Source organism: Frieseomelitta varia, unplaced genomic scaffold (genome assembly GCF_011392965.1).
Source record: "Frieseomelitta varia isolate USP_RPSP 00005682 unplaced genomic scaffold, Fvar_1.2 scaffold_794, whole genome shotgun sequence".
Lineage (NCBI taxonomy): Eukaryota > Metazoa > Arthropoda > Insecta > Hymenoptera > Apidae > Frieseomelitta > Frieseomelitta varia.
Window position 1 is genome coordinate 4,966 of NW_025110583.1, and position 27,347 is coordinate 32,312.

Here is a 27,347-nt window from a genome sequence, read left to right on the forward strand (position 1 = left end):
ATGATGAGAAGATGTTTTCTTCACAAGTTTCGAGAATGTTGTTCTATAGACAGCAATATTCAATTTCGTCGAACAAGTTCCAAATGAATAAATGCTAGCCTTTCGTTTCGATTTCGCGTGTAGAACCTGTCGCCTGGCCAATTGCAACACGATTTCGCGGGCGTTCTGTATGTCGTACGACAACTTTAGATCACAAATCAATTGTATGATATTTAACAAAGGAAATGCTGTTAATTGCAGGCAATACGCAGGCAAATGACTGCGTGCCGCGGGAGCTTGATTTCGGCATCGTATGCGTTTGTAATGCAACGTATTGTGACGACACGCCGGATAACAACCCGAGAATCCCAGAGAACGGGTCCGTTTATTGGTACGTTTCGAGCAAAGGTGGACTGAGGCTGAACTTGTCACAGGCGCATTTCAATTCCTGTGAAGCGTCAAACGACACGCCCGTCCTAACCGTAGATCCATCGAGAAGATATCAAACGATCTTCGGTTTTGGTGGTGCTTTTACGGACTCGACGGGAATAAATATCGGGAATCTCAGTCGAGCTGCTCAGGACCAAATAATTCGGTAATTAAACATTAACGAGAAGAGAAATTCTATGAAACATTTGCTAACCATTTTTACAGTCTGTAGTCTGTGTTATACATATGCATAGGCTGTCGACTTTTAACAAATTTTTGCAAAATTCATATTTTCGAAAAGAAAATTTCACGTGTTACAAATGTCATGGAAAGGATCTTGAAAATTATTCGCCGTATTATATGCTGGTACTTCACTGTGTTTTATATGATTTTTCATTGTATTATATATACCCTGTGCAATTTTGCACGCATAAAAATTCGTAAAATAATGCAAAACTGTGAATTACCAACAAATTGCAAATTATAATATATCTGCGAAAGATTCTAAAAAGTAAAGAAAAAAAAAGAATAATATATAAAATCGAATTGATTTCTAATGATTTTCAAGCGAATTAATAGCAGTAGTGCCTTCTGTAGAAGTTAGGTAATTCCCCGCGATTTAATTATACACGTATAAGTATAAGTGTGCTTGAATCGATTGTAGGACGTACTTCGGCAGAAACGGAAGCAGGTACTCGTTAGGTCGTATACCAATCGGTGGAACCGATTTCTCTACGAGGCCTTACACGTACGATGACTCTGCCGACGACGTGTCACTGCGATATTTCAGTCTCGCTCCAGAAGATTACAATTATAAAATACCATATATAAGGAGAGCCATTGAATTAAACCCTGACTTGAGATTCTTCAGCTCCGCCTGGTCAGCTCCAGCATGGATGAAAACTAATCAACGAATCAATGGATTACTTGGTGAGTGTAATGATGCAACGTGTATCGAACACTGTTACGAAACCACGGAGATCCTGTTGCATTGTAATCGATTTTTTCCATATTTCTGTGTTGAAGTGCTGTGTTGTTGGTGTTTTATATATTTTTGTATACTGTTGGATTCCGTGTAATGGAGTCAACACGTTTACAATTTAGAAGAGTTTATTCCCTTACAGTCGTGGTCGTGTATGAAATAGGATGATATACAATGATTTAGAATGTCTTAGAATATGATGAATGTCTAATGCTCTTAACGATATAGAATGATTTAGAATGTTTTATGAGTTAGCGATATTAAATGAATCTATAATGATTTAGAATGTTTTAAGAGAGCGCGATATAGAATGTCTCTATAATGATTTAGAATGTTATAAGAGTGAGAATGTCTCTAAAGCATGTCCTTATATATATTTGGTTATCATCGTCAAGTGGAAGGGGAAGGAGCATAGATGACCAACTATTGGATCTTATGACTAACTATTCACAGTTCACTTTTATGTGGACTATTGCTAGCTTATTGTCAGTATTTGCATACATTCAATATTGTCCGAGTTGGTTATCCAACAATACACGTTCTCTTCGCTTCTGCATTCTTAAACGTTGCACCGTAGATGCAATAAAATAAGATAAAACAAACTAAAATAATATGAAATGAAACGAAACAAATAAAAATCCACGAACCAATTATAATATGTATACCGTAATACTAATTTACAACTGATGTTTAGGCTTCCTGGAAAGAAGATACTATGGGACTTATGTCGACTACTTGATCAGATTTCTGCAGGAATATAGAAACAATGGCATCAATGTATGGGGGATTTCAACAGGAAATGAGCCGTTCAATGCATTTGTACCTTTCGATAGGCTTAACGTTATGGCATGGACACCGAGGACTGTTTCCGAATGGGTCGCTGATTATGCTGGCCCGATGTTAGAAAACTCCGAATTCAACGGGACAAAACTCCTCCTTCTGGACGATCAGAGATTCGAATTACCTTGGGTTGCAGCGATAGTTTTTCAAAATCCGAAAGCGAAACGCTACATTAGTGGCACAGCTGTGCATTGGTATTTCGACCAATTCTTCCCATCGTCGATATTAGATACCACGCACAATCTTTCTCCGGATAAATTCATCCTCATGACTGAGGCGTGTACAGGTGAGCTATTTGTAAATAAGTATTACTATCCTCGCATTGTGGCAATAGTTTATAGAATATATATATATAGAATATATATATATATATATATATTAAATCGTAATAAATTCATTCGCCCCTTGCTGAATATTTATAGAAAATTGAACAATTTTCATTGTACATATATAGGAATCTCGGCTTGAGATCCCAATTTGTAGGAATCCCGGCTTAAGACCCCAAATTTGTAGAAATTTTGTTGAAAGATAGTCGTTTATTTAAGGTTAAGGTTAAATAAAAGAAAATTTGTTTAATGATGATTATTAATTGACGTGTTGCACTATTTTCTTAATTGCTAAACTCGCTAGACCCGCAACTCTCAACTCACTGTCTTCTCTCTGACTTCTAGACACTCACTCTGTTCTCTCTGGCTTCTCGACACTCACTGCCTTCCCCCTCATCTGTACAAAATTCGTCATTCATACACACATACACACAAACGCACCCATACCCTTAATGTCTTAAACGCTAGGCCTGGAGGGCTAGCCATAAACAATGTCCCAGGCCTAATTTTCTCTACAGTTCATGGTACACCACTTGGGACATCTGCAATTGTCAGGCACTGGAGAGAAGTTCTGGGCCCTATCCCAGAATTTGCCCATCCCACACACACACACACACACACACACACACACACATATATATATATAATCTATCCATATTGAATAAAGAAACGTATGGTATGGATAAATGTTGCTTGCAATTGCAAATAAAAATAGAACGAACGATCGAAATATACTCTCCTGAATGATAAACTTCGTATCATTTGTTTTGTTAATTTTAAATTGTTGCCACGGCATTGCAGCATTTTTTGATGAAAATACCACGGAGTCTCATATTGTGCACTGTTACTCTGTACTGTTACTGTTGTTAAAAACTTACGTTACATACAATTACAGCGAGAAATTAATATGTGTGCTTCTGTAGGTAGCGGAATGCTGGATTATCCAAAGGTTGCCTTAGGCTCGTGGGAAAGAGGGCAGGAATACATTTTAAGTATAATAGAGGTAAGGTAAAGAATTATCTTAACTGCACATGAAATGTACAAGTTACTCTTATTTTTTCCCCCCACACAAACTTATCTTTGCACTGTGTTCCATCTCAAGTATATGAACCACTGGGGAATCGGATGGATAGATTGGAATTTAGTTTTGAACAAGCAGGGTGGACCAAATTGGATTGCTAATTACGTCGATGCACCCATCATTGTTAATCCAGAGACTGATGAATTTTTCAAACAGCCGATGTACTATGCCCTTAAACACTTCAGCAGATTTGTCGAAAGGGGCTCCGTCAGAATAAATATTAACAACAATCTTTCTAGTGTAAAATCTACAGCCTTTGTAACGCCATCGAATGAAGTCGTGGTTGTTTTATATAACAGGTAAGTTTGTTGAACAATTAACAATGAAATAACTGTGAAGTCCAGCGCAACAGGGAGTTAGTTATACCTTGAAACTGCTTAATTGAAATTACTGTACCATTTATTTAAAGCGTTATCTAGAAGAATGGCTAATTTATGCTTCCATCTTGTACTCAGATCGAAACAAGAGCGTTGCAAAAACTGTTCTTATTAAAAAATACATATTTTATGTGGAAGCATGTCACCTAACAGCTCATGTTTCTGCACATTTTATTTGACTTAAAAAGAAATTTCAAACTCAATTCGTTCTGTATTATGTGCTTATTTAAGGCACGAAGATTTTTAAGACGTTTCCATCTTGTACTGAACTCTTCAATTGATTAGTTTTCTCTTAGTTTTCAACATTGTTGTTCTTAAGATTAAATTTGGCTTTTCGACTGATTATTAAACATTTATTCACAGAATTTATTTTTTACTTTGCAGAAGTAACAGAGAAGAAGATGTTGTTCTCGAAGATCCGAATAACGGTCCTGTTTGCCTAACGTTACTTCCATACTCCATAAACACCATAATTTACGCACAATGAAACTTGCAACTTGCGTGGGATAAATATTGTTCTATTAATATATCGTACTATATCGCAATTATAAAATATTTTGTTTATTCATTAATGTACAAATATATACATACGTATTAAATATATATAAAATACAAATAAAAATAAAATTGATAACTCTTCGATTTTATTTTACACAAATAATTAATACATATATATGTAAGTGAATACTAACTAGTCTACTAGCGAACAGTTATTTCTGATAAATTTTTGTATGCTGATTACGAAATCCGTTTCTTTTTATCGTCTTCAATTTTTGAAAAATTTAATGTAAAGACAAAAACAAATTCATTTTATTTTTACAAAAATAAAGATATGAAAGAAAGAATAGCATTTTTTCATTTAAGGCTTCATTTTTGAGAAAACCAAATTTCGAAAGGGCATTTCTGAGCGAACATTAACGAGACTGAAATCCTGGATTTCATGTTGAACGCTATTTAATCACTTTTATATTCAATATTCGTTAAAATTTATGAAAATTTTAGTAAATATAACTTTTCGTTTCATATCATTAATTGATCAAAAAAACATTGTTTCTAATGTTTTCGAACTTTTCGCCATATGGTTTTCTCAACTTAACACCTTTGCTTTCAACATGACTGATTAATAGCGTTACACATATGTGCATTTCTGTTATCTACGTGTGACCTGTACAGCTAAGAATTATCAGTCAGCATGTAAGTATGCCTTATTTCGTTTCCCATTGTAATTTATTAAAATAACAAATAGGATATAAATAAAATTCTCATTATAATAGGTCAGAAAAATATTTGCAATCTTTAGAAAAATAAATTATATATTAACAAAATCTATTTCAATAAATAGTTTATTATATACAAAAAAACGCACAGTTTGCATATAAATATTTATAAATATATATATTTATATATATATTTATAGATTTTATCTCTTCTCTAAAATGATCGCAAATAGCAAAAGTAGACGCAATAATACAAATGGAGATTATTCAGAGTAGTAAGAATGTACAATTAAACAAAAACTTTAGCAAGGAACTATTCTCTTCTAAGAGAAAGTTCTTTCTCTTGCAAAAAGTATGATCAAAGTTTTATAGTAGTTAGATGTATTACAATTCCAAACGCTGACTATCTGCACACTTCCGGCTCGTCCAGCGGGAACATCTCGGCGGCAAGCACCCTCGTTGCGAAAGAGTTAATAATGGAATAATTCTGATTAAATTTGAAATTTTATTATTATTTATAATCATAATGTAATAAAATTCCTAAACAGAATAAAGTTGTCAACTACACTTTTTTAATTTTTTTGAACTAATGCCAGTTTATATTTAACTTTCTATATTTAAAATAAATTTGTTAAATGACTTAGCACTAGCTGAAACATTAACTACTAAGTGACAAACGGTCTTTCTTTTTTTACTGTGAAATAACAAATAGCTTGTTTCAAAAACCAACCTGACTATTTCAAAGATATACTATTTTGTACATGTTATATGTTATACTAATATGCCTATATGTACCATAGTATACCTAGTTATACTAATATACGTACCATAGTATGCTTAATAATAAATAATATACATACTTAAATCTTAAAAAGAATTTTAGAAAAGAATGTATAACATTTTATTCATTTCTCTCTTTCTCGTTTGAAGAAGTTAATCAATTTGACAAATGACAGGTCTCTAATTTACATAACGCACGTACGAACAATATATTAAGTATGTACGACACACGTGATAAACAAATGGCATACAACTACTATATAAGCCATGGATCAGTTTACTGCTATTCATGTACCTACCTCCAGTTCAGTTTTTGCTGGCCAACATGGGATACACGTGGACAGCTCTTCTATTATTTACCTTTCTTTTCAACAAAGGTATGTAAAGTCCAATTATTTCCCGTAAAGTGTAAAGTTCCTTCCCGGAGAAACTTCATGGAAATATTTTCATGGACCATAGGTATCGCAAATGACTGCGCACCGTATCGCGTTGAAAACGTCTTAGTTGCATGCGTTTGTAATGCAACGTATTGCGATGGAATACCGGAGAATAGACCGGAAGTTCCGAAAATAGGTAGATCTCACTGGTATCAGTCGAACAGAGACGGTCTGAGATTGAAATGGTCAGAAGTGAACTTCAATGAAAATAATCAAGATTTCTCTGCCGATGTAACGCTGGAGATTGATGACGTAAACAAATACCAAAAGATTTTTGGATTTGGTGGCGCATTTTCTGGTGCTACCGGCTTTCACATAGCAAGCCTGAGCTCAGCCACTCAGGAACAACTGATGCGGTAATCATTAATATTTGCCGAGAGAATATGATCAATATCACTACAACAATTCTGATCTTACGGATATTGTATCTTTTAGTAAAAGTTGCATCAAATATCTCTAAATCTAAATTTAACAATTGGAATACGCGATGATACTTCTTCTAAGCGTACAAATTACGAATCTGTTCTATTAGTTAAGAAAAAAAATGTCACATAAGTATATATTATTGGAAACATTGTCGAAGAGTTAAGACAGAAAAAGAATGTATAGATTTTGACCTATGTAACGACAACGTTTGACCGAAAAGTAACTGTTATTTTATAATAATAACTTTGAATTGTTTATAGAACATATTACCATCCAAAAACCGGAAGTAGATATACACTGGGTCGCATACCCATTGGTTCATCTGATTTTTCCCTAAGACATTACACGTATGATGACACACCCAATGATGTCCAACTTAATAATTTCGCACTCACACACGATGATGAGCGTTACAAGATACCGTTTGCAAAGAGAGCTCATTCGATAAATCCCGACACTAAATTCTTTGGTGCTGCCTGGACTGCTCCAGAATGGATGAAAACCGATAACGGCGGACTTTGTACGTATATAAAAAAATTAAAAAAAAAAGAAATAGCATAAAGAATGATTTATATTAACGATTTTGTAAAATTACTCTAATAATTGTGAAACAGCTTTCTTAAAACAAGAATACTACCAAACCTATGCCAACTATCTGATGAAGTTCTTGGACAGTTATGCAAAACACGACATTCGCATGTGGGCACTTTCAACTGGTAACGAACCGTCAGCTGCCGAAATATTTAAGAACAGCGATGTTACTATGGGATGGACACCTGAAACAATGGCTAACTGGATTGCTAATAACTTGGGTCCAACGCTAACATCATCGAGATCGCATGATACTAAAATTATGATTTTTGACGACGATAAAACGACATTATCCGAGTTTGCCAAGCCAATACTTCGACACGAAAACTCAGAACGATACGTTGCTGGAATAGGTGTACATTGGTATAAAGATGACGAAAGTCCCCCAACAAAATACACATTAAGTAAAATACACAATGACTATCCGCAGAAATTTATTCTTATGACCGAAGCATCCAACGGTAGGTTTTTTTTTTCATGATAGTTAATAATTTCCTATATGCAAGAAAAAGAACATACTATTATACTGTATAATATTTCTGTTTGGTATTCCTTGCACAGGACCTCCAGTATGGAATACTCCGAACGTTACAACGGAATCATGGTTACGAGGTGAAAAATACTTTTTAAGCATATTGGAGGTAAAAGAAGTTACATTATTCTTATGGTTATTTTGTTAAACAATATCTATTCTAATTACGAGGTCAGAAACTAATTGTTAACGAAACATATTTTGTATCAAGTACATGAAACATTGGTCTATTGGATGGGTAGACTGGAATTTGGCTCTGGACCAAACTGGTGGACCAAATTTAGTAAATCTTCATAGTGACGCCGCCATTATCGTGAACAAAGAAAAGGATGAGTTTTATAAGCAACCAATGTATTATGCTATCAAGCACTTCAGCAGATTCATTCCCAGAGATTCTCAGAGAATTTCCATTACCGAAACTAGTACCGTCAGAGCTACAGCCTTCCTTACACCTTTAAAAGAAACCGTTGTAGTCCTATACAATAAGTTAGTCCTAAAAATTGTTTTATTATTATTGCTATTATTGCGTAATTATTAATACTCATTTCAACTGTAAGCAAGTATTTAATTTGATCTTAATTTTCTGTTTTCTATTATCTTAATTTTCAATTCCAGGGCTAATACTACACAACGTGTAGTTTTGCATGATTTGCGAAGAGGTAACATGCAAGTAGAATTATCTCCACAATCTATGAATACTTTCAAATACAAGTAATGTGACTTTCATATACGACGATACCAAATCTAATTCAATACTTTCAAATGCAAGTGATGTGACTTTCTTATACGACGATACCGAATCTAATTCAAAATGCAATTGTAAACGATATTAAACCAAGGAAAATAAAAAAAAAATTTATCCATACACAAAATAGAGCCAATACTTTTTTTAAACACCTCTTCCTGTCAACTTGCCTCAACCAAAGTGATCCACTGGAAATACACTCTACGACAAAACTATTTCTATAAATATAATTGATATTTTGTAAATATTAAAATTTTAAATAATAATTCTCTGTGAAAGATCATATCTTGAAGTAAGCAATAACCATATGTATATATGCAAAAATTCTTTCTTATAATACAGATTTCAGTGATTTTACATAATGTCTTATAGTTTTGTCGCACAATGTAGGCTACTTTAATATGTTTCGCTTAATTGATGGTACTAAAGAATAGATTATATTTACACATACATCTTAAACTTGACATCTTAAATAAAAATGATAAAAATAGTCCCTTAAAATACACAACTACATACTGTTATGTAGATAGAAATTAAAAAGACTACTGAATAAATTTAAATTTATGTAGTATAATAATATTTTAATTAGAACTTAACCAATCTATTTGGTATTATTAACAAATTTTATATTCAATATATAAATTTATATTCAACATACATAATTTTACGCATCTGGATAATATTGCTTCGCAAAACGGCCTATTTTTTTCAGTTTAGGATTTTCTCTTAAACATTTTGGTACATAACGCGGTGCATGCTGATTTAATCTTCGTTTCATACCCGACCAACCAAACTCCCATGGGTCACGTTTCTTATCCATAGGACGAGTCTTGTTATCAATCTTATATATTTTCTGCCAATGATATATTTCAGGTTTTTTTCTATAAAACAGTAGGAAATAAATGACTTTATGTGAATAAATATAAAATTAAATTATAATAAATTTTTAACTTTCGATTCGCCAAGCCGGGTCACTTTTGATCTGTGCTGGTTTTTTGTGCTAATTGTAAGTAAACAAAAAATCATAAATTTATAAAATATTATCATTTTTTTTTTCCTTTCCATGCACAGTATAAACGTTATTAGATGATATTTAGTATTCAATCAAGTATTCAATTTCAATATGTAAATAATTCAAAAGTGACTTGGATCAGCAACCTCTGGTTATTAAATTTCTTAATATAACAGATTATGTACGTACACATGTCTTGGTCTATTAGACATAAGGTGTTTAAATGTCGATTCCAACCATGTTCTTTGTTCAACATCAGCAATATCCGCAATATGTTTCACTGATTCGCCTAAATATGGTGTCATGTATTCATTCTTTTGTTCAGGTCTATTTATATAAAATGTGATCAATGTTTTTAAAACATCTTCATTGAATCCATAAACTTTCCCATCCTCTACTTTTTCAAACAATGGCATTGGTTCTGTTATCCAACACATATTACGCATAGGATTATTGTCTGCATATTCTGAATGTGATAAAGTGGTATTCAACTGATATACACAAAATGACCAATATTGACCATTTGTCAAAACTGTTTGTGCTACTAATGGATATGTTACATCTTGAACTGTAGTAAAGCCTAAAATTAAAAATTATGAGAAAAAATGACATAAGTTGTATACAATAAGATTCTTTCAAAGTAAGAATGTTTGTTTAAAAAAGAAATATTTTCACATAAGTCAATACCTTGATAAACAGCTTGAGATAACAACCAACTGTAAGATGCAAAAATAGCTTGCACAGTAATTGCTTCCTTCTCTTTATATGCTGAATGAAAGTACGATTTGTTTGTACTGTGATAAGACAATAAACCAAATTCAGCAGCATCACCAGGCCAAAAACCAGGTATACAAGTTGCATGCCTATATGAAAACCTATAACCTAGTACTCTAGGATCAAATTCGAATTTGGGAATAGTTAATTCTGGATTTGCACAATCTATTGGCGAAATAACCTCCCGTAGAGGAGATGAATGCCTTAGTTGTAAAATTGGAGAACCAAGATATTGAACAGGTATGTTTATTGGATCATCTGCATATTTTTTTAAATATTTTATCCTTCTTCTTTGTCTTTTGGCTATAGGTGAACGTTCTATGCCACCTGCGAACCAAAACGTTTCTATTCTAGGTTCAAAATCTATTTCAGTATCCAACAAATGTGTTTGTATTGAAGACAAAGCAGCCAACATCATTCGATTGATTTGAAAAACAACTGCATTTGTAACAGCATTTTGTATTATTTTCTCTTTGTGTAGCTCTTCATCTGATATGTATTGCTCCCTCCTATAATATATATATATATGATATTAATAAATTATTTAATGAAATTAGCCTAATTTTGTGAAATACAAATTCATTTAAAAATTATCATTATTATACTCACAATCTATGACAATATTCAAAAATAATAATATCTTCTATATATTTTTTCATATTCTGTGCCAAACTATTCAATTCTTCAGTTGTAATTAGAGAGTTATAAAATTCAGGTAGTTTATTATCATTCAAAACGTGAGTATGCGTGATATACTGAGCATGATTCAATGAATTGTATGGGACGTTTCCTTCTTCTAAATATAATGATTTCCAACCATAATAATGTGGCATATTTAAACCAATTAGCTTTTCCTCTACAGTTTCTATTTTTTTAATTTTATTATACCAGACATCGTCTTTTCTCCTTATTCTGGCACGATAGGATAAATCCGATATAGGAGGATAAATTACATCTCCTGTTTCTTTTAATGTGTCTACTGCATACTTTCTTATAACAAATTTCAAAATATTTATAGAACAATTTGGCAAAGATTTCTGTAACCCTGTATACATCTTAAAAATCACTGAATGTAATTAATTATGGTTCTCAATGTAGTCAACTACAATTCTAATTTATCTATGACTACTAATTTACCTGACTGCTGTGAGATGTCGCTAAATGACAATTTCTGTGAATTGTTCCTAGGGAAAAGGAAGAGTGAGTCAAAAATTCACGGACTTTAATATCCCTATGCCTGCAAGCAAGATGCAAAAATCCATAGATCAATGAAAAAAATCCCAGGAGATTGAGAGTTTAAATTCTCCTGAAGTTTTAAGAAATTGTATGACTTATTTATTATTTTTGTTCACATATATTTCCATCAAGCGTATATTTAAACTAATAGCATTGACTAATATAGAATTATATAAAATAGCATATATAAAATAGTTGAACTCTATATATTATCTTATAGAGATAAGATATTGGTAAGATATATTGGTAAGATAGAATTGAAATAGTTACCTAAGAATACACTACATAAAAGTTATATAGTCATAGACTTAAGCGTTTGTATGACGGTATAATTAATCTTGTGACAACAAAATTTTAATTTTGTTACAAATAATTTCAGTTGAAATCCTAATTTGCGATTTGCGTGTTTTGTAAATTACTTTAGTATAGACATATACATGAGTATGTATATAATACATGAATTAATGCAGCCAACGTACACATTTTAATCGTAGTTGTTCCAGAAATTTACTTGAAATTCAAGATCTTAATACTCTAAATTTAATATACGATACACAACTGTTCAAGACGTGCTAATTCAAGATCTTAATACTCTAAATTTAATATACGATACACAAGTGTTCAAGAAACGTTTTATTATTAAAATGAGTTAACTGAAGTGAGGTTAGGACGAAAAATGCGGAAAGCAATGAGAAAGAAGGCATTCAGCGGTAAAGCGAAGAAACAGCAGCTGCAAGCTAAGAAACAAAGACAAAATTCAGCTTTATTTGGTATGTATAATATAGTAATGAAATTATAATATAGTAATGAAAACAGTATGTTTTATATTAAACATTCGAAATAATTAACTTTGTGTTGCAATTAATAGGTGAAAATTACAATGAAGATAAAGATTGTAGTAGTTTCGGGTATAATGCTGTACAAAAGCGAAAAAATTATGATTCCTCCAGAAATAGATATTCATTACAATTCTTCCAAGAGAGTAAGGAAGAATTACTGAAACGAAAGGAACAAGCTAGAAATACCATTGAACCTTTATCTCTCAGGGATCAGGAAGTTTCAAGTAATTATTTTCCACTTGAAATTGACATGCCGAAGAGACCACCATGGGAGTTCAACATGTCGAAAGAACAGTTAGAATTGAGAGAACAGAAATATTTTACTGTAAGTGAATTGTGGTTTTCATTTATGTTTATCCACGTATAAATGTAATATTAATTATAATAATATTTGTTATTTTTAGGAATATCTAAGAAACATGGAAAAATTAAGTTCTGTCAGTTATTTTGAATTAAATTTAGAAACTTGGAGACAATTATGGAGAGTTCTTGAAATGTCTGATATTTTATTAATCATTGTTGATATTAGATATACTGTTTTAATGTTCCCTCCATATTTATATAAATATATAACAAATGAATTAAAAAAGGATATGATTTTAGTATTAAATAAAGTTGATTTAGTTCCTCCAAGCTTAGTAATAGCATGGAAGGAATATTTTCATATTATGTATCCAAAGTTACATATTTTGATGTTCACGTCATATCCTACTTATAATTTACGTGGAAATGTCAGTGAAACAGAGGCAATAAAGCAAAGACGTAGGAAGGGAAAACTTAAAATGGCTGCAGAAGGAGCTCAGAAACTGTTGGATGCTTGTAAAGAAATTGTTGGAAATAATGTTGATTTAAGTTCTTGGCAAAATAAAATTCAAGAAGAAATGCAAATGGAATTTGATTTAGACGACATTGATCATAAAAGTAACATTACTATAGAGAAAGAAGACACAAGTTATTTCAAGCATGAAAGCTATAAAAATGGAGTTTTAACTATTGGATGTATTGGAACTCCGAATGTTGGTAAATCATCTTTAATGAATGCATTAATGGGTAAGTAGTATTTCTTTATAACACAACTACATTTCAGAAAGTAATAATGTTTAAATATTTATTAAATATCTTTTATAGGGAAAAAAGTTGTTAGCGTGTCACGTACACCAGGACATACTAAACATTTTCAGACTATATATCTTACAAAAACAGTTTGCCTCTGTGATTGTCCAGGATTGGTGTTTCCATCTATGGTGCCTAAACAACTACAAATTTTAATGGGATCTTTTCCGATAGCCCAAGTCAGAGAACCATATACGTCAATTAAATTTCTAGCTGAAAGAGTAGATTTGCCAAAGATACTTAAATTACAACATCCAGATAATGATGATACATGGTCCGCTATCGATATTTGCGATAGTTGGGCTTCTAAGCGAAATTTTGTTACTGCACGAACCGCTAGACTTGATTCTTACAGAGCAGCTAATTCATTATTAAGAATGGCGCTTGAAGGGAAAATTTGTATGTACATATATCCTCCGGATTGGACTATCAATAAAGGTAATCACGAGAATTGTTGTTATGAATAGCTTATTCATTTCTAAAATAATTTGTTTCTATTTCGTAACAGAAAAGTGGGAGAATCATTCAGAAATTGAATTAGTTAGATGGATTCAAGCTAGAAATAAAGATGAAGATGTTAACAGTGCGGAAAAAATATACACCTCGTCCGAAGATGAAAATGATGAAGAGGAAAGCTTAGAAACCCAAAAGCATCAAAAGAAAATATCAAAAATGACATCCGATAGTTCCGATGATTCTAGTGAAATAACAAGCGAAGAATCAGAAATATCATATGCAGCCAACAAATTTGAAGCATTATCAACAGATATGTAAAAAGTTCGACTTTTAGTTAGTTTTTAATAATCTTTTATTCATTTTTTGATACACATCATACATCTATCTTGAATTATCTATTTACAACGAAATAGAATACAATATTTCTAACGAAATATTTGACAAGTAAAAATAGTATATGCTATATATATATGCAGTGCGTTCGCGATATTATTGATCAATGTTTTTCTCATTAATGATAAACTTTTGAAAGAAGTAAAAGAGGAAAAAGTTATAACATGACGTATGATGACGTATTTCATACTATTTTTTATATTTACATGTTGTTCAAGAAACGAAAGTGACTTTTAATTCTTCAAATAGAATGATACATTTTTGATTCCATTAATTGATACAATTTGATATTCTTTAGACAAAACATCTAAAAAAATATTTTTTTTACAACTTTTTTCAAAAACTTATCATTTACGAGAAAAATGCTGGTCAATAATACTGCAAATACTCTATATATATAATGTATTATTGTTCTGCATCTAATAATTCCTAATTATTTATTGTACTGCTTTTTATATATACATTAGCTTTTATTACTGTTTCGTTGGTCCACTATACAGCGATTATTTATTAGAAAGATCTCTAGAAGCACAATTAGTTTTTATTTTGATATTTAGAATTGTTTGCAAAAGGAAAAGATATTCGAGTTGTTAGCTAAAAATTCATAACTATTAGACAATTTATATTTTGAGGCCTATCAAATTTATGTGGTAAAATGTAGCACAAAATAAATATTAAATGAAAAAATAAGCTTTCTATAATGTTTATTATAGCTATTGTATGTTTATTATAGCTTTGTTAATTAATAACAAAGTTAACTTTGTTAAACTTTGAAAAATTCAAAGTTTTACCTATAAAATTAAGTGATAATGTAATTGTAAAGTTACTTCTGTGTTGTTTCTTATCAAAATATTATCTTTTATATTCAAAATATCATATGGTATATATATACCAATAATATTTGCAAGTGATATTTCTAAGCTCCCAACAACTTTTTAACAGAATAACCAGGTATTGCGTAAAAGAACAATAATATAAGTATTATTAATCCAATTGCTACGATAGCTTTTAGAATTGCCCACTTATAGTTGTGCCATACTATATATTTAATTGATTTCAAGGGATTCAAAAACCACATGAAAGATGCATCAGGTCGACTGAAAAACAAGGCAATTAATGATATATTTTTTTAAACGAACGATTAATCAATTGATTATTATTATCATTGTCACAAGTAATTGTATAAAAAATAACGATAATTTTAGATTCAATATTACAAAATTTTCAAATAAGTCATAGCGAATTCATGTTATATTTCAAACATACGCTTTAAATGAATTGTTGTTATACTTACTTTGGTTTGTCAAGCGGATCCGGTTCGTTTCTTCCAAACCCTGCAGGATTTTTCTCAGCCTCTTCTTTGGTTAATAAGTGAATTTCAGCTTCGACTTTACCCTAAATCGTTTACATTATATTTTCAATGAAAAATATCTTCAAGTCAGACATTAGAGCGAATATGAATTGAAATTTACCGTTAATTCCATATCTTCGTTTTCTTTTTTAACATAGAAAGGCCACCAACCTTTTATTCGTTTCTGTTTGAATATATTTACCGTTGGAACAGATCCATCAGTCTTTAGCATACTTAACGTGCAAAGTTTGCTGTTCTTTGCACCACGCGGGAATCGATTTAAATCTAGAGTAATAGCACCCAGAAAATCATCGGCTGAGAAGTGATCTGCATCCCAGACCTGTATAAAATGTAAATTACAATTAAAATGTATATTTAAATGATCTTTCTTCTTTAACTAATGTATTATTATTTGTAACTCTAAATTACAATTAAAATGTAAATTATAATTGAAATAAATGTAAATTACAATTAAAATGATCTTTCTTTTTTAACCAGATTATCATTACTTGTAATTCCAAACGAGCAGGTATTTTGCATTCAGTTTCATCCCAGCTGAACAGACTTTCTTTCCGATTAATAACAATCTTCTCTTCCGCTACGAGATAATCGAATGGAAATATAAAGCGCCAATTGAAATTGCCTTCTCCGGTTAAAGATCGATAATGGATATCTGTTGATTGGCAATCTTCTGGACCCTTTAACCATCTAACGAATCGAGATAAAATTCTTAGTAGTAGTAAAACTATATATATGTTGCAAAACTATTGTTAGTATTCAAACGCAAGATACGCATTGTACAATGTTAAGTACACATTATATACGAGTGTATAAATTATATACATAGAACAAACAAATACACATAGAATACCCTTTAACATAAATGTCGCTCATCTTTTCGCCAGTGAAGAATGCATCATCTTCCAGTACAACGTCGTCGGTGTTCCATATAATAATCCGAAGTTCGTAACTTTTAGGCTTTCTCGGCGAGATATCTATCGACGGTCCTGGTGATGGCATGTCCATGGGAAACATGTCGACCCACATTTCTAATTTTCCTTGCTCGATCCCTGGTTTTTCAGGATTATAAAGTGGACGTGTTTCTACATGCTCTGGGACCAAAGCGCAACCGATTCTTGGAAAAGCATGCCACTGATGAAGGACTGCCAATGCAAGATGTTCTTCTATACCTAAAAAGATAAACGTTTCAACGTTTGTAACACTAACTGTAAGAAACGTTTTACAATATTAATTGTAAGAAAATCAATCGAAGTACGCATTTAACAAAATAATCAATCGCTGTTAGACTATAGAAATTGAAAAGATCTTGAACCATTTTCGAAATATCGATACCCTTATTTTGCACATGGATTCCTAAAAATTGACTATTGCGTGGAGATCGTTACCTTTCGTATGAACATAGCATTCCATTTCCTCATTCGATAAAGAAAACGTCTTTCTTCCGATTGTTACTTTCCCGTGCGAATATACCGGCCCGTCGATCTTCCCTTCTTTGCAAAGTTTCAGTAAGATTTGCGTCGGTTTCATCGCGTCTCTCCATTTGTTGTAACCAGACCTGACAACCAGACATACCGATTATTTCATTTCGGAACATTCTCGTTCAAAAACTTACTCGTCGTATTTTTTGGCTAGTCCGCAAGTGGCACGGTGCCTGCTGTAAAATCGATTTTCCAGATCGATTTTCGTTTCACCGATCATGTCGTCCGTGCCGACCAAGTCCCAGTCCAACACCTGAACCGTCAGCAACGAATCCTGCGGGAAGGTTGCTTCTATCTCGAAACACCTTGCAAACAAAATGAATTTATCGTAACATCGCACAGTGGTCCGCTTTGCCGATTTGGGTGACTAAAATTAGAAACACCTTCATATATAATAATAGTAATTAATTACAAATATAAATTATACGCATGGTGTTTCTTAAAATTATCTACTTTGAATTTTTAGTAATAGTCATTTGTGACCTACTCGAGAGTCAAGTTTGACTGAAGTTTGATACAAAATTGATTTTCAACCAAATGAATCGCTGTACATTGTGATGGTACGCGATCAAATCGATACATACTTGCCAAATACGGGATTGAGCTGCTTTGACACATAATTCTCTTTGTCACTGATCCTTTTGCCACCCAATTGCAAGACCACATAAGGATCTGCTTTGCCATTCAGATCACAAGGATGAAGATCGTTTGCCTTGACGATGTACACTCGTACCAATACGTGAATCGGTTCGTTCGAAGGTACGCCTTGGAAAAAGCCATACTGCGGATCGAATCCCATCACCGTGTGATCGATCAAATCTTTGGGGAGAGGCCATTTGTAAACCTTCAAGGCTCCTTTGAAGCTACCGACTATTCGGGACTCGTCCTCAGGCTCGTCCCCGGTTTTCTTCCCTCTGTAAAGCTCGAACGTGTGCAGCCATTCCTTGAACTGCTCAAACTCCGGCTGAGCTTCCAGTTCGTTCGGATACACTTTCAACAGCGCCGTTTTCGGGAACTTCTGGTAGGAATGCTTCGAAACGAACCTGGCCGCATTCGCCGTCGACTTTAGGCCAAACAATCTTTTCGCTGTAACGCCAGGACTCTTCTCGCCAGACAGATTCGCTTGATTTTGACCGTAATTTTCCTCCATGAACGTTGGAACGGTGCCGTTTGCTTGTGTCTGAAACATTGGTTTCTCCCTGCGTAGCTCCTTGTTTTCTTCTATCATAACTTCGACAGAAGCAAAGTATTTCGTCCACCAGTCTTGACAACCGTCCTCGTCGTCGAACGTACTGAAATCACCTGGACAGAATTCATTCGGATCAGCGCTGTAACGTTACCATCTGTGCTTTATATTTTATTTAATATAGTGCATACCCATACTTCCATCGTTGGCCAAGCTTTGCTTCTTCTTAATATTCTGTTCCGTTTTGTCTTTCTTCGTTGGCCAACCAGGCTCCAAACCGAGAGTAATAATCACGTCTCCAATAACGAACTCGAGATCGGTTAATGACTCTGGTAAAGATGGATAATGTAATTTAGTCTTCGATGTATCGAAACCTGACACAGAACAGAACAATTAGCGAAAGCAGATAGATGTACACAAAGTGTTCGTTTATTCATTTATGGAACTTCCATCGATAATAGATTTAATTGATTCTGAACTCAAAATCACTTTACCTGTGTATTGCTGCAACTGATACAAATTCTTCTTTCTCTCTTCGACGTCCTTCGCTTTCTTCGTTTGCGGATAATACATATATTTATGGATCGAATTTATCGTGTGCGTTCCAACGAGAGTATAACGGCCGAAACTTCTGCAATCTACAGCCCTGATGGTCAAAGGTGGCCGATAGAGCTCCTGCTCCGGTAGTTCTAGTTCCAAGAACTTCACCGGTGTGTTGAAATTTGGATTTTTCCTAGCGTTTGTTATAACCGAAGAATAGAGGATGTGACCAGCACATTCGACGTCTACTCGAGGCTTGTCCACGGTCATTAAATGTATCCTCTTTAAATCCCTTAGACCCCAAAACAAAACCTCGATCCTGCCACACAAGACAACAGCGCGCGCTATTCTTAATTCAATTTTTGTTATTTTTAAATTGCTTCTTTGAATTATCGTCATCTTTTAATTTTAATTATAATCGTATGATGATAATTATAACTATATTTTTCTTAATTAAATTTTCGTTTCTATTGTTTTTTCAACTTGGTTTAATTAATTTATTTATTAAACAAAAGAGTAACTAATGCACAGATGATAAAATTACCGATTATAAGTTAATTATAAAAATTAAAAGTAATTACAAGTCAAAGTTGAAAATGAAATTATTGTAAAATGGATAGAAGTAATTACCGATATTTGGAGAGAGTTGGTCGGATACCAACCGGAACCGGAAGAATAGGTCCCCGATCCTGAGCAGCGATGGACGTTTGGCTTGGCATTTCCTTCGGATCCGGCAACGTGGGAAAGCCATAATCCTTCGCCGACGGATATTCGAGTAACTCGAAAACGGCAAGAAGTTCACCGGCTCTTGCAACACCTCTTGTTACATCGTACCATTCTAACGACGGTGGAAATTTGGGTGGCGTATAAGATTCTGAGGCAAGTTTCACGTGAGGTCGTGCAACAGCCCGACCTATGTACTCCGATTTCCCCTGAAACCGTCATGCATTCACTCCGTTCAATTTCTATCTATCATCCTATAAATGTTCTAGTTTTCAATTGTTTCCTGTTTCCAGAAATAAATTATTCAATAATTTGCGTAATTTATTATCGGGTATCGACTTTCTTCCCTCTGTTTTCCAAGAATTTTTAAAAGTTCTCTCTTTCGGGAAACGTGTAAATCGCAGTGTACTTATCTCTAAGTTGTTTGTTATACTAATAAAGTTACTGCGCGACTTCTTTTATTTTATCGACGAATATTTTCTGAAACGTTACGAACATACTCGTGATAATTACGAGTCACTTCGATTTTATAACAATTTTAAAGGAGCCAAAGGTTTGGATATATTTTTATATTTCATACTTAATTCAATATTTCGCTACAAAATATTTCGGCATTCTCATAGTGATAATTAAAAAATAACTCAAAAGTTCTTTTAAGTTTTCGTCGCAAGTGTGTGATATTAGAAATGTGTACCAATATCAAAAGATCTCTGTAATAATTTTATGCAAGAACATGCCCCCAAACTTCTGGCCAGTAATACAAATCGACGTCAAAAGAATAAAATGCGTAAGCGTGTGTTTCTGCGTATGAATGTCGTATATCGTATACAAACTGTTAAAGCAGAGCCCTCATGCAGTGTTATGTCCATAGTTACAAAATGACTCTGAAAACAAAAGAATCAGAAAAGAATGAGAAAAACAATTGTAATCGCACAATTTTCTTTACGTCTTTAATTAAACATTGTATAGCAACGAAAAACAAAGCGGAACGTATACTGGAGAAACTCTCCATCGTGACATACCACTTTGTCTTGATCAAAGAGTTCGATGACAATTGACGGTGGTTCCTTCTTAATTTCTTCGTCAGTCCCATAGATTAAGATGTCGTCGAAGAGAAGAAGTTCGTCCCACGTTGGACTCAAAGTTTCGTCGATCACTTGAGTAGATTTGCAAAATTCGCCGCAAATAACTCTCGCGAAGGGGTCGGAGAGACCAGATGCATCGCTGCCGATCAAAGATCGGGCCTGATACATGTGCGCTCTTAACTGGAACTTCTACTCAATGATCAAGTTATTTTAATAACAAAATAAAATGGATAACAGGATCGACAGTTTCGACGTTTATAGCTGCGATTATATATATACGCCCGTATACATAGATGAACGAATTAAATACCTCAAAATAAATGAAAGTGATATAATATACATATACTAATCGTTTGATTTTATGAGAAGTATTCAGAATATTCAGACGGATTTTAATAGTATATTCTTTTCTTCTAACAAATTTAACAAATGAAAGATTAACAAATTTTTAATAAACGATTGTTCAAGAACTAGTAATAATCGATCAATTGTATGTCTATTTTTTCTATTTTTTGTACAACATGCGTCACAGAAATATGTATCTCAGATGAACAACAATACATTGTCCCTCAAAAATTAAGAGCGTGTTATATGTATATTTTATATTAAAAATTCATGATATTAATATATATGATACACATACATATGATATTATTATTTTCCTAAAATAAATATAAGTGTTTTATATGATATTAATATTAAATAAATATAAATGTTGAAATTTATGATTAATTACATTTACAATAAAAATAAAACATTCGTATTTCCCCAAGAGAAACGTGTGAAAAGATTTATTTCGATTAAAAAGAGAAGAGTGCTCCAAACTTCTGAGCCAGGGTCTATATAGGCGTATATAATATTAACCGTAGCCTAAAAACTCTCGAATTAAATACGTACGTGTTTTTCAACGTAATGAATAATAGTCGGTGGTAACGCGCGCGGCCTGTCCACGTTTTTCAACTCGTGACTAAGCTCGTAACCCTTTTGCAAACCTTGCGTGAAGTATTTCTTATGCTTCAAGATGCCCAGCCACATGTAAATTTGTAATTTCGTCTGTATCGCCCAGCCTGAAGGTCCGAATCGTTTCTTCCCTGGAAGCTGTCGATCGATTTCTATCATTATTTATTACAAATTCATAAATGCAAAATCAATTGCACGTCTTGCATACAAGAATATATATTAACGGCAAATTATTTTCACATATATATATTTTTTTAAACTTTCTTCCCTCGACCAAAAATATCTCCTTTCTAACTTATCGTTGATAGAAAATTAACTATCAACTCCATCATTCAATTGCCTTGATGAAACGTAAGGTAAGATAAACGTACTTTAAGAAACATGGTTTGAACTTTGCCGCAATGTCTGCCACATTCTTCATCGACGATCGAGTAGATCAAATCCCTTCCGAGTATTCTGTGGTACGCGATCCGACGTCCGGAACTGATCACCCAGATGAAAACATCCGGTAAAGAATCCTGAGGCTGAAAATCGTGTTTAACGATAAAATGTCCGAAGGAAATGTTTGCAAATGATGATCTTGAACAATCAATCACTCACGTCCTCAACGAGAAACTTCAGTTTCTGCAAATAGCCTTGAGCGGTCTTCAATCTTTCCTTGAAACTACTCTTAGTGACGACGGCCTTGAGATTTCGTGACATAATTCCTATATTCTCCAATTCCCTCTGACACAGTTTCGTTCTCTCTTTATCGAGTTTCGTCTTGCCAACACCGGGACCGGTGACACTCGATTTACTGATACTGACATATCGGTTGCAGTTGCTGCTCAATTCCTCCAATGCAGCCTTCAAAATTTTCTCGCCTGAACAGTCGTCCGCGTGCGACTGAGCCTCCGATAATCCTTCCTCCTGTCGTGAACAGCGAAAGAACTCGGTCAAAGTGAATTATTCGACAATAAACTAGAAACGTTCGCACGGTACAAAAATCTACGCAATGTCAGTTAAGTTTCAAATATTAAATAAAATAGAAATTTCAAACGTATGATTTCAATTAAAGTATAAGGAATATTTTAGATTAATTTATGGATTTTAATTGAAGTGTAAGGGATATTTTAAATTAATTTATGGATTTTAATTGAAGTGTAAGGAATATTTTAAATTAATTTACGGATTTTAGTTAATTCAAAATATTTCTTACACTTGTTTAAAAGCACATATAACTAAATTGAAAACACGATTCTTATGACGATCTACACAATTAATATATGTACAGTAAAGCAAATAAGACTTGTTTGTAACTATTTGATCAAAAAATTCATACTTTCATTTACTGTCATATAATTTCCTTCTTTTTCTTTAAATATCAGCAAACATACATACATATGTAGACATTCACGACTTACCAACTTATCGGAAATCCTGCTGATTATATTGCTGTTGTACATCCTGCGTCTGTAGTCGGGCCAAATACTTCTAACGTGAAGGCAAGGCTTATCATCCCAGTATGGCAAAAAATAATAGATTTTGTCGTGCGTCATCGGTTTACAAGCTGGCGTTGTACTTTGCCAGGATCCGCTCAACACTTCCTGCAGCTCCTCTTGATCGCCGCTCGTTCCACTTTTTGGTCCCATATCGCACATCTAACAGCAATCAATCATAATAAAAATCATTTAATTGTCATCGTTCGTTTTCTTTTTTTTTTTTTTTGTGCTTTTTCATTCGTTGAATGCATTTTAATCCAAGAAATCCGATGGATGGTCCTATCGATGCACAAATGTGCGATAGGATTTAAAACAGTTTGCATTACGATCCTATTTGGATCATCCTATGATGGATGATCCTGTGAACCAAATATTTTAACATCCGAATGCACTTTATTCGAATACTGTTATCCGAACAGAATATTTATTAATAATAAATGTCTTTTCTTCTGCTAATTTATTTATTATTACTACATGTTTCATAATTACAGAAATATAAAATACAAGCTTTTATTAAAAAAAATAATGCTGATAGAAGATATAAGAGAATCAATGAATCAATATTTCATTTATGAGTATGGAAGGTGTCATCTTATGTTGGAATAGTCTTCTTATTTACAAAAGGACTTTGATTATGTTGATTAAAATAAAATATAAAAAGTAAGCAGTTCAGCAGGAATGTAGCATTCTTTAATATACTAAACAATAAACTAACTAAATAACTAAATAAATTAATTAATAAACTAATATACTAACAATTCTTTTAATCCCCATTTTGATAAATGTAATTCGCTATCATTGAAGTGACCTTTGTTATTACTCGAGAATTTCATTAACCAAATACTTCTATCTCCCCATCAGTTTGAATGTAAGAGCTTTACTATATTTCGAATTCCCATTGTACATTTGACGACAAATTTGAATTGCTTTGAATATAATTCGATTATACATTGTCGAAACTCTTAACAAGCCCTGAAAGTTTCGAGAATTTAGAAGAGTCTTGAACCTCTTGAGAATTGCGATAGAATTTAATAGCGTGATGAGTATTAAATATTTTACGAGCTTTTCAATTACTTTGCTTCAAACCCTACCACAGACATGAAATATTAACACACTTCGTACGTTGGTTTCTGGTTGTTCATAAATATCTCGAGTCGATATTTTGACTTTCCTGGATACCTTTTCCCATTTTCAACGTTACCAATCATCTATGCCAATTTTTTCTATGTATATCTCTTTTGTATCACCTAACAGACAACTATCAAGATTTTCAAGACACTCCAGAAAAATTAAAAACTGAAAATTTGTCAAAACTATCAAGAGTTCTTATCGAATGTAATTCGAGGTAGGTCAAATTTTCCGACATGTATACAAATTTCAGATGATTCGAAGTAATCACAACGTACGAGCCATACCTTGGAGCTTTCGTTGTGTCCGTCCAAAGCATTCCCCGCGTTGCCGATCGATAATTCGAAATACATTGGTTTGTCGCCGAGCTTCTTGTCGATCATCGTGGCATCCATTATAGTGGCAAAAAGAAAAAATTCCTCGTTCCTGGCATAAGCGGATTCGTTGACGGATATCGTCGGTTCCACTTCAACCTCCGACGGGGCCATTTCTACGTTGTCGCTTATTTCTGTTCTAATAGCTATTAATAATCTAGAGAAGCAAGACGATAGTGCGATTAATATTTCGATTCTTCGACTCTAGGCGATAGAATAACAGGGTTTACAATTCTAGAACTCCTGAGGTTCGAGCTGAGTGAAATTAATGTTGTCAGTAGACTCTGAATTATTTTTGAAAAAATGCAGCCTACGCTATGCTAAATATTTATGGAAAATTGGAATAATTCACAATGTGTATAATATGCAAAAATACCAAAGTAGAGTGTACTATATAGCAAACTCTATAATATAATAGAGTAAACTATAACATATATAATATAGTTTACTCTATAATATATAGAGTAAATTACAATATATATAATATAGTATACTCTATAATATATAGTAGATAAGAGAAGTTTTTTTTTTAGCGAAGATCGTAAAAATTTTAAAATAAAGAAAATCAGCATTCTGTACATAACTCTCGTTCTCTACTTCCGATATTTTATACATTTTACGTATTATATTATAAAATATACTCATATATTTTATACATTTTTGCACGTTGTAAATTTTCCATAAATACATAAAAATCCACAGTCTAGTTCTAGAGTTCCTTGACAGAGGAGAAACGAAATCGAGTCACAACCTTGCTCTGTAAGAAATTCCTTCCCCCAATCCAGCGTTCAACGTGGAGTGCTTGTCTATAATACTGTAATCCCTAATACTTCCGTAGAAATGAATAAAAGCTGGCCCAAAGGTTGGTAAAAATCCCTTCTCGCCGTCGTTGCTGATTTGCTTCAAATCGACAAAATGCGTACCGATGACGGTCGCGTGAACCGGATCGTCGTCGCATAACTGAATTTTAATCCTCTGACAGAGGGGCGGGAACATTTCCGTGAAAATGATCTGTTCGTTCCAAACTGGCGCGTAACTGTGCCTCTTAACGCTCGTCTTACCCTGAAAATAGAAAAATCTGTTACACATATGGACTGAAAGCTAAAATTAAAGCGTAGATACAGTGACGAACAAAGGAAAGTTAGACTGATATTTTACATACGTATATATTGAATATTTTTCTTTTTTATATCAAACGCCTGTATATTCCAAGACATTTACAGATATTATACATTCATTTCTTTTGTCATACCTAATTCAGTTTTATAAGATTTTACTTACTGTTAACATCTTACAATTTTTCTATGTACCATCTAGATCTACAAATTTTTTTCTGATCAACTTTGTGATTGTTAACTCTTACAGTTAATCCGGCGAAAGACACTTGAACGTATGGGTCATTATTAATTATATATACGGAAACTGAAAGCTAAAACTAAAGCTAAAACTAAAGAGTAGATACGGTGACAAACAAAGGAAAGTTAGATTGCTATTTTATATACGTATATAATGAAATCTGTATTGAATATTTTTCTTTTTTATATCACACGCCTGTATATTTCAAAACATACAGTTACAGATATTATACATTCATTACTTTTGTCATATCTAATTCAGTTTTATAAGATTTTACTATTTAATCCTCTTATTGTTCACGTCTTACAATTTTTCTATGTACCATCTAGATCTACAAATTTTTTTCTGATTAACTTTCCGCTTACGGTTAATCCGGCGAAGGACACTTGAACGTATGGGTCGACAAGATCCTTGACCTCGCCGGTAAACGCCTTCTTTACGTTCGCCATAATGCTGCTGTTCATCTTCGGTAGCCCATCGGCTCTGTACACCTTCACGATGAACTTGGCCCGTTGCCTTTCGATAGGCACGCCATCCGGAAGCAAAAGATTACCCTCGATGTCGTCCTCATCCTTCTCACTTTTGGGAGGGATTTTCACTGTGTCGCCTTTGCCGATCACGCTTATGTCGCACTTCAGATAACCCTTTGGACCTCCAGCCACATCGTCCGGGTCCGTCAACAAAGCCCATTTATGGTAAAATTGATGATCTACAGAGTAAACGTGCGTTACGCTCGTCAGAATGCGGAAGCGATCCGTTTTTTTACAACGTGTAGACATCGTAACACAAAAGGACAGAAAAAGGAGACACCATTCAAATACATAATACGTGAGCATTAAGTATGTAAGTGATTTATGAGTAAATGATAGAAGATGCAACTTTTAGCAGTCATTCGCTTCCGATGCATCTTTGGAGGTTTTTCAGTATCTTGGCTCATCGAATGGTTGAAGCATGGTATTGTCGATATTCACACATGTATCGACAATACTATGATTGATTAAAAAAATGTAGAAATATTGCTTGAAGATGTCACAGTCAGTCACGAAAGTCTACGTACATCCGCAAATTTCAAATATTTAAAGAAATACAGGCATTTTAA

The 27,347-nt window shown here is 33.2% G+C and overlaps 5 protein-coding genes across 12 annotated transcripts in view; 3 read left to right on the forward strand and 2 right to left on the reverse strand.

Moving 5' to 3' along the window:
- Positions 1-206: 206 nt before the first annotated feature.
- On the forward strand, positions 207-4,638 carry LOC122536044 (putative glucosylceramidase 3). Of its 3 annotated transcripts, XM_043668070.1 has the most exons (7): positions 207-574; positions 1,073-1,338; positions 2,085-2,518; positions 3,289-3,298; positions 3,492-3,559; positions 3,659-3,936; positions 4,399-4,638. In XM_043668070.1, exons 1-7 carry the CDS (start codon positions 225-227, stop codon positions 4,499-4,501), a joined length of 1,509 nt encoding a protein of 502 aa, XP_043524005.1. In that variant the 5' UTR covers positions 207-224; the 3' UTR covers positions 4,502-4,638. The 3 variants fall into 3 exon arrangements, with proteins under 3 accessions (XP_043524005.1, XP_043524004.1, XP_043524002.1); XM_043668069.1 differs by lacking the exon at positions 3,289-3,298 and having other exon boundaries at positions 2,085-2,520; positions 3,484-3,559; XM_043668067.1 differs by lacking the exon at positions 3,289-3,298 and having other exon boundaries at positions 2,085-2,516; positions 3,480-3,559.
- Positions 4,639-6,245: 1,607 nt separating this feature from the next.
- LOC122536049 (lysosomal acid glucosylceramidase-like) lies at positions 6,246-8,831 on the forward strand. Of its 2 annotated transcripts, XM_043668079.1 has the most exons (8): positions 6,246-6,388; positions 6,471-6,804; positions 7,135-7,394; positions 7,489-7,926; positions 8,027-8,106; positions 8,209-8,480; positions 8,610-8,718; positions 8,776-8,831. In XM_043668079.1, the coding sequence occupies exons 1-7, from the start codon at positions 6,301-6,303 to the stop codon at positions 8,710-8,712; spliced, it is 1,575 nt and encodes a 524-aa protein (XP_043524014.1). In that variant the 5' UTR covers positions 6,246-6,300; the 3' UTR covers positions 8,713-8,718; positions 8,776-8,831. The 2 variants fall into 2 exon arrangements, with proteins under 2 accessions (XP_043524014.1, XP_043524013.1); XM_043668078.1 differs by having other exon boundaries at positions 8,610-8,831.
- A 454-nt stretch (positions 8,832-9,285) lies between these two features.
- Positions 9,286-11,659, reverse strand: LOC122536047. Its single transcript, XM_043668077.1, has 4 exons — positions 11,138-11,659; positions 10,442-11,037; positions 9,944-10,334; positions 9,286-9,623 (listed from the first exon to the last, which is right to left on the reverse strand). The coding sequence occupies exons 1-4, from the start codon at positions 11,581-11,583 to the stop codon at positions 9,407-9,409; spliced, it is 1,650 nt and encodes a 549-aa protein (XP_043524012.1). The 5' UTR covers positions 11,584-11,659; the 3' UTR covers positions 9,286-9,406.
- A 392-nt stretch (positions 11,660-12,051) lies between these two features.
- LOC122536046 (guanine nucleotide-binding protein-like 1) lies at positions 12,052-14,715 on the forward strand. Its single transcript, XM_043668076.1, has 5 exons — positions 12,052-12,534; positions 12,633-12,928; positions 13,008-13,653; positions 13,732-14,154; positions 14,225-14,715. The coding sequence occupies exons 1-5, from the start codon at positions 12,441-12,443 to the stop codon at positions 14,488-14,490; spliced, it is 1,725 nt and encodes a 574-aa protein (XP_043524011.1). The 5' UTR covers positions 12,052-12,440; the 3' UTR covers positions 14,491-14,715.
- Positions 14,716-14,900: 185 nt separating this feature from the next.
- Positions 14,901-27,347, reverse strand: part of LOC122536045 (otoferlin-like) — a 34,803-nt gene continuing 22,356 nt past the window's right edge. For 2 of the 5 annotated variants that reach the window (XM_043668072.1, XM_043668071.1), the window contains exons 9-28: positions 26,614-26,957; positions 25,644-25,954; positions 24,806-25,049; positions 23,313-23,549; positions 22,510-22,818; positions 22,281-22,433; positions 21,847-22,047; positions 20,887-21,138; positions 20,698-20,748; positions 19,772-20,073; positions 19,096-19,460; positions 18,793-18,975; positions 18,000-18,717; positions 17,550-17,720; positions 17,323-17,492; positions 16,788-17,106; positions 16,426-16,624; positions 16,038-16,256; positions 15,860-15,960; positions 14,901-15,662 (exon numbers count right to left, since the gene is read on the reverse strand). In XM_043668072.1, the coding sequence (XP_043524007.1) occupies positions 15,482-15,662; positions 15,860-15,960; positions 16,038-16,256; positions 16,426-16,624; positions 16,788-17,106; positions 17,323-17,492; positions 17,550-17,720; positions 18,000-18,717; positions 18,793-18,975; positions 19,096-19,460; positions 19,772-20,073; positions 20,698-20,748; positions 20,887-21,138; positions 21,847-22,047; positions 22,281-22,433; positions 22,510-22,818; positions 23,313-23,549; positions 24,806-25,049; positions 25,644-25,954; positions 26,614-26,957 (5,030 nt within the window). In that variant the 3' untranslated portion in view covers positions 14,901-15,481. The remainder of the gene's footprint in view (positions 15,663-15,859; positions 15,961-16,037; positions 16,257-16,425; positions 16,625-16,787; positions 17,107-17,322; positions 17,493-17,549; positions 17,721-17,999; positions 18,718-18,792; positions 18,976-19,095; positions 19,461-19,771; positions 20,074-20,697; positions 20,749-20,886; positions 21,139-21,846; positions 22,048-22,280; positions 22,434-22,509; positions 22,819-23,312; positions 23,550-24,805; positions 25,050-25,643; positions 25,955-26,613; positions 26,958-27,347) is intronic. The other 3 variants (XM_043668074.1, XM_043668073.1, XM_043668075.1) reach the window with 2 other exon arrangements.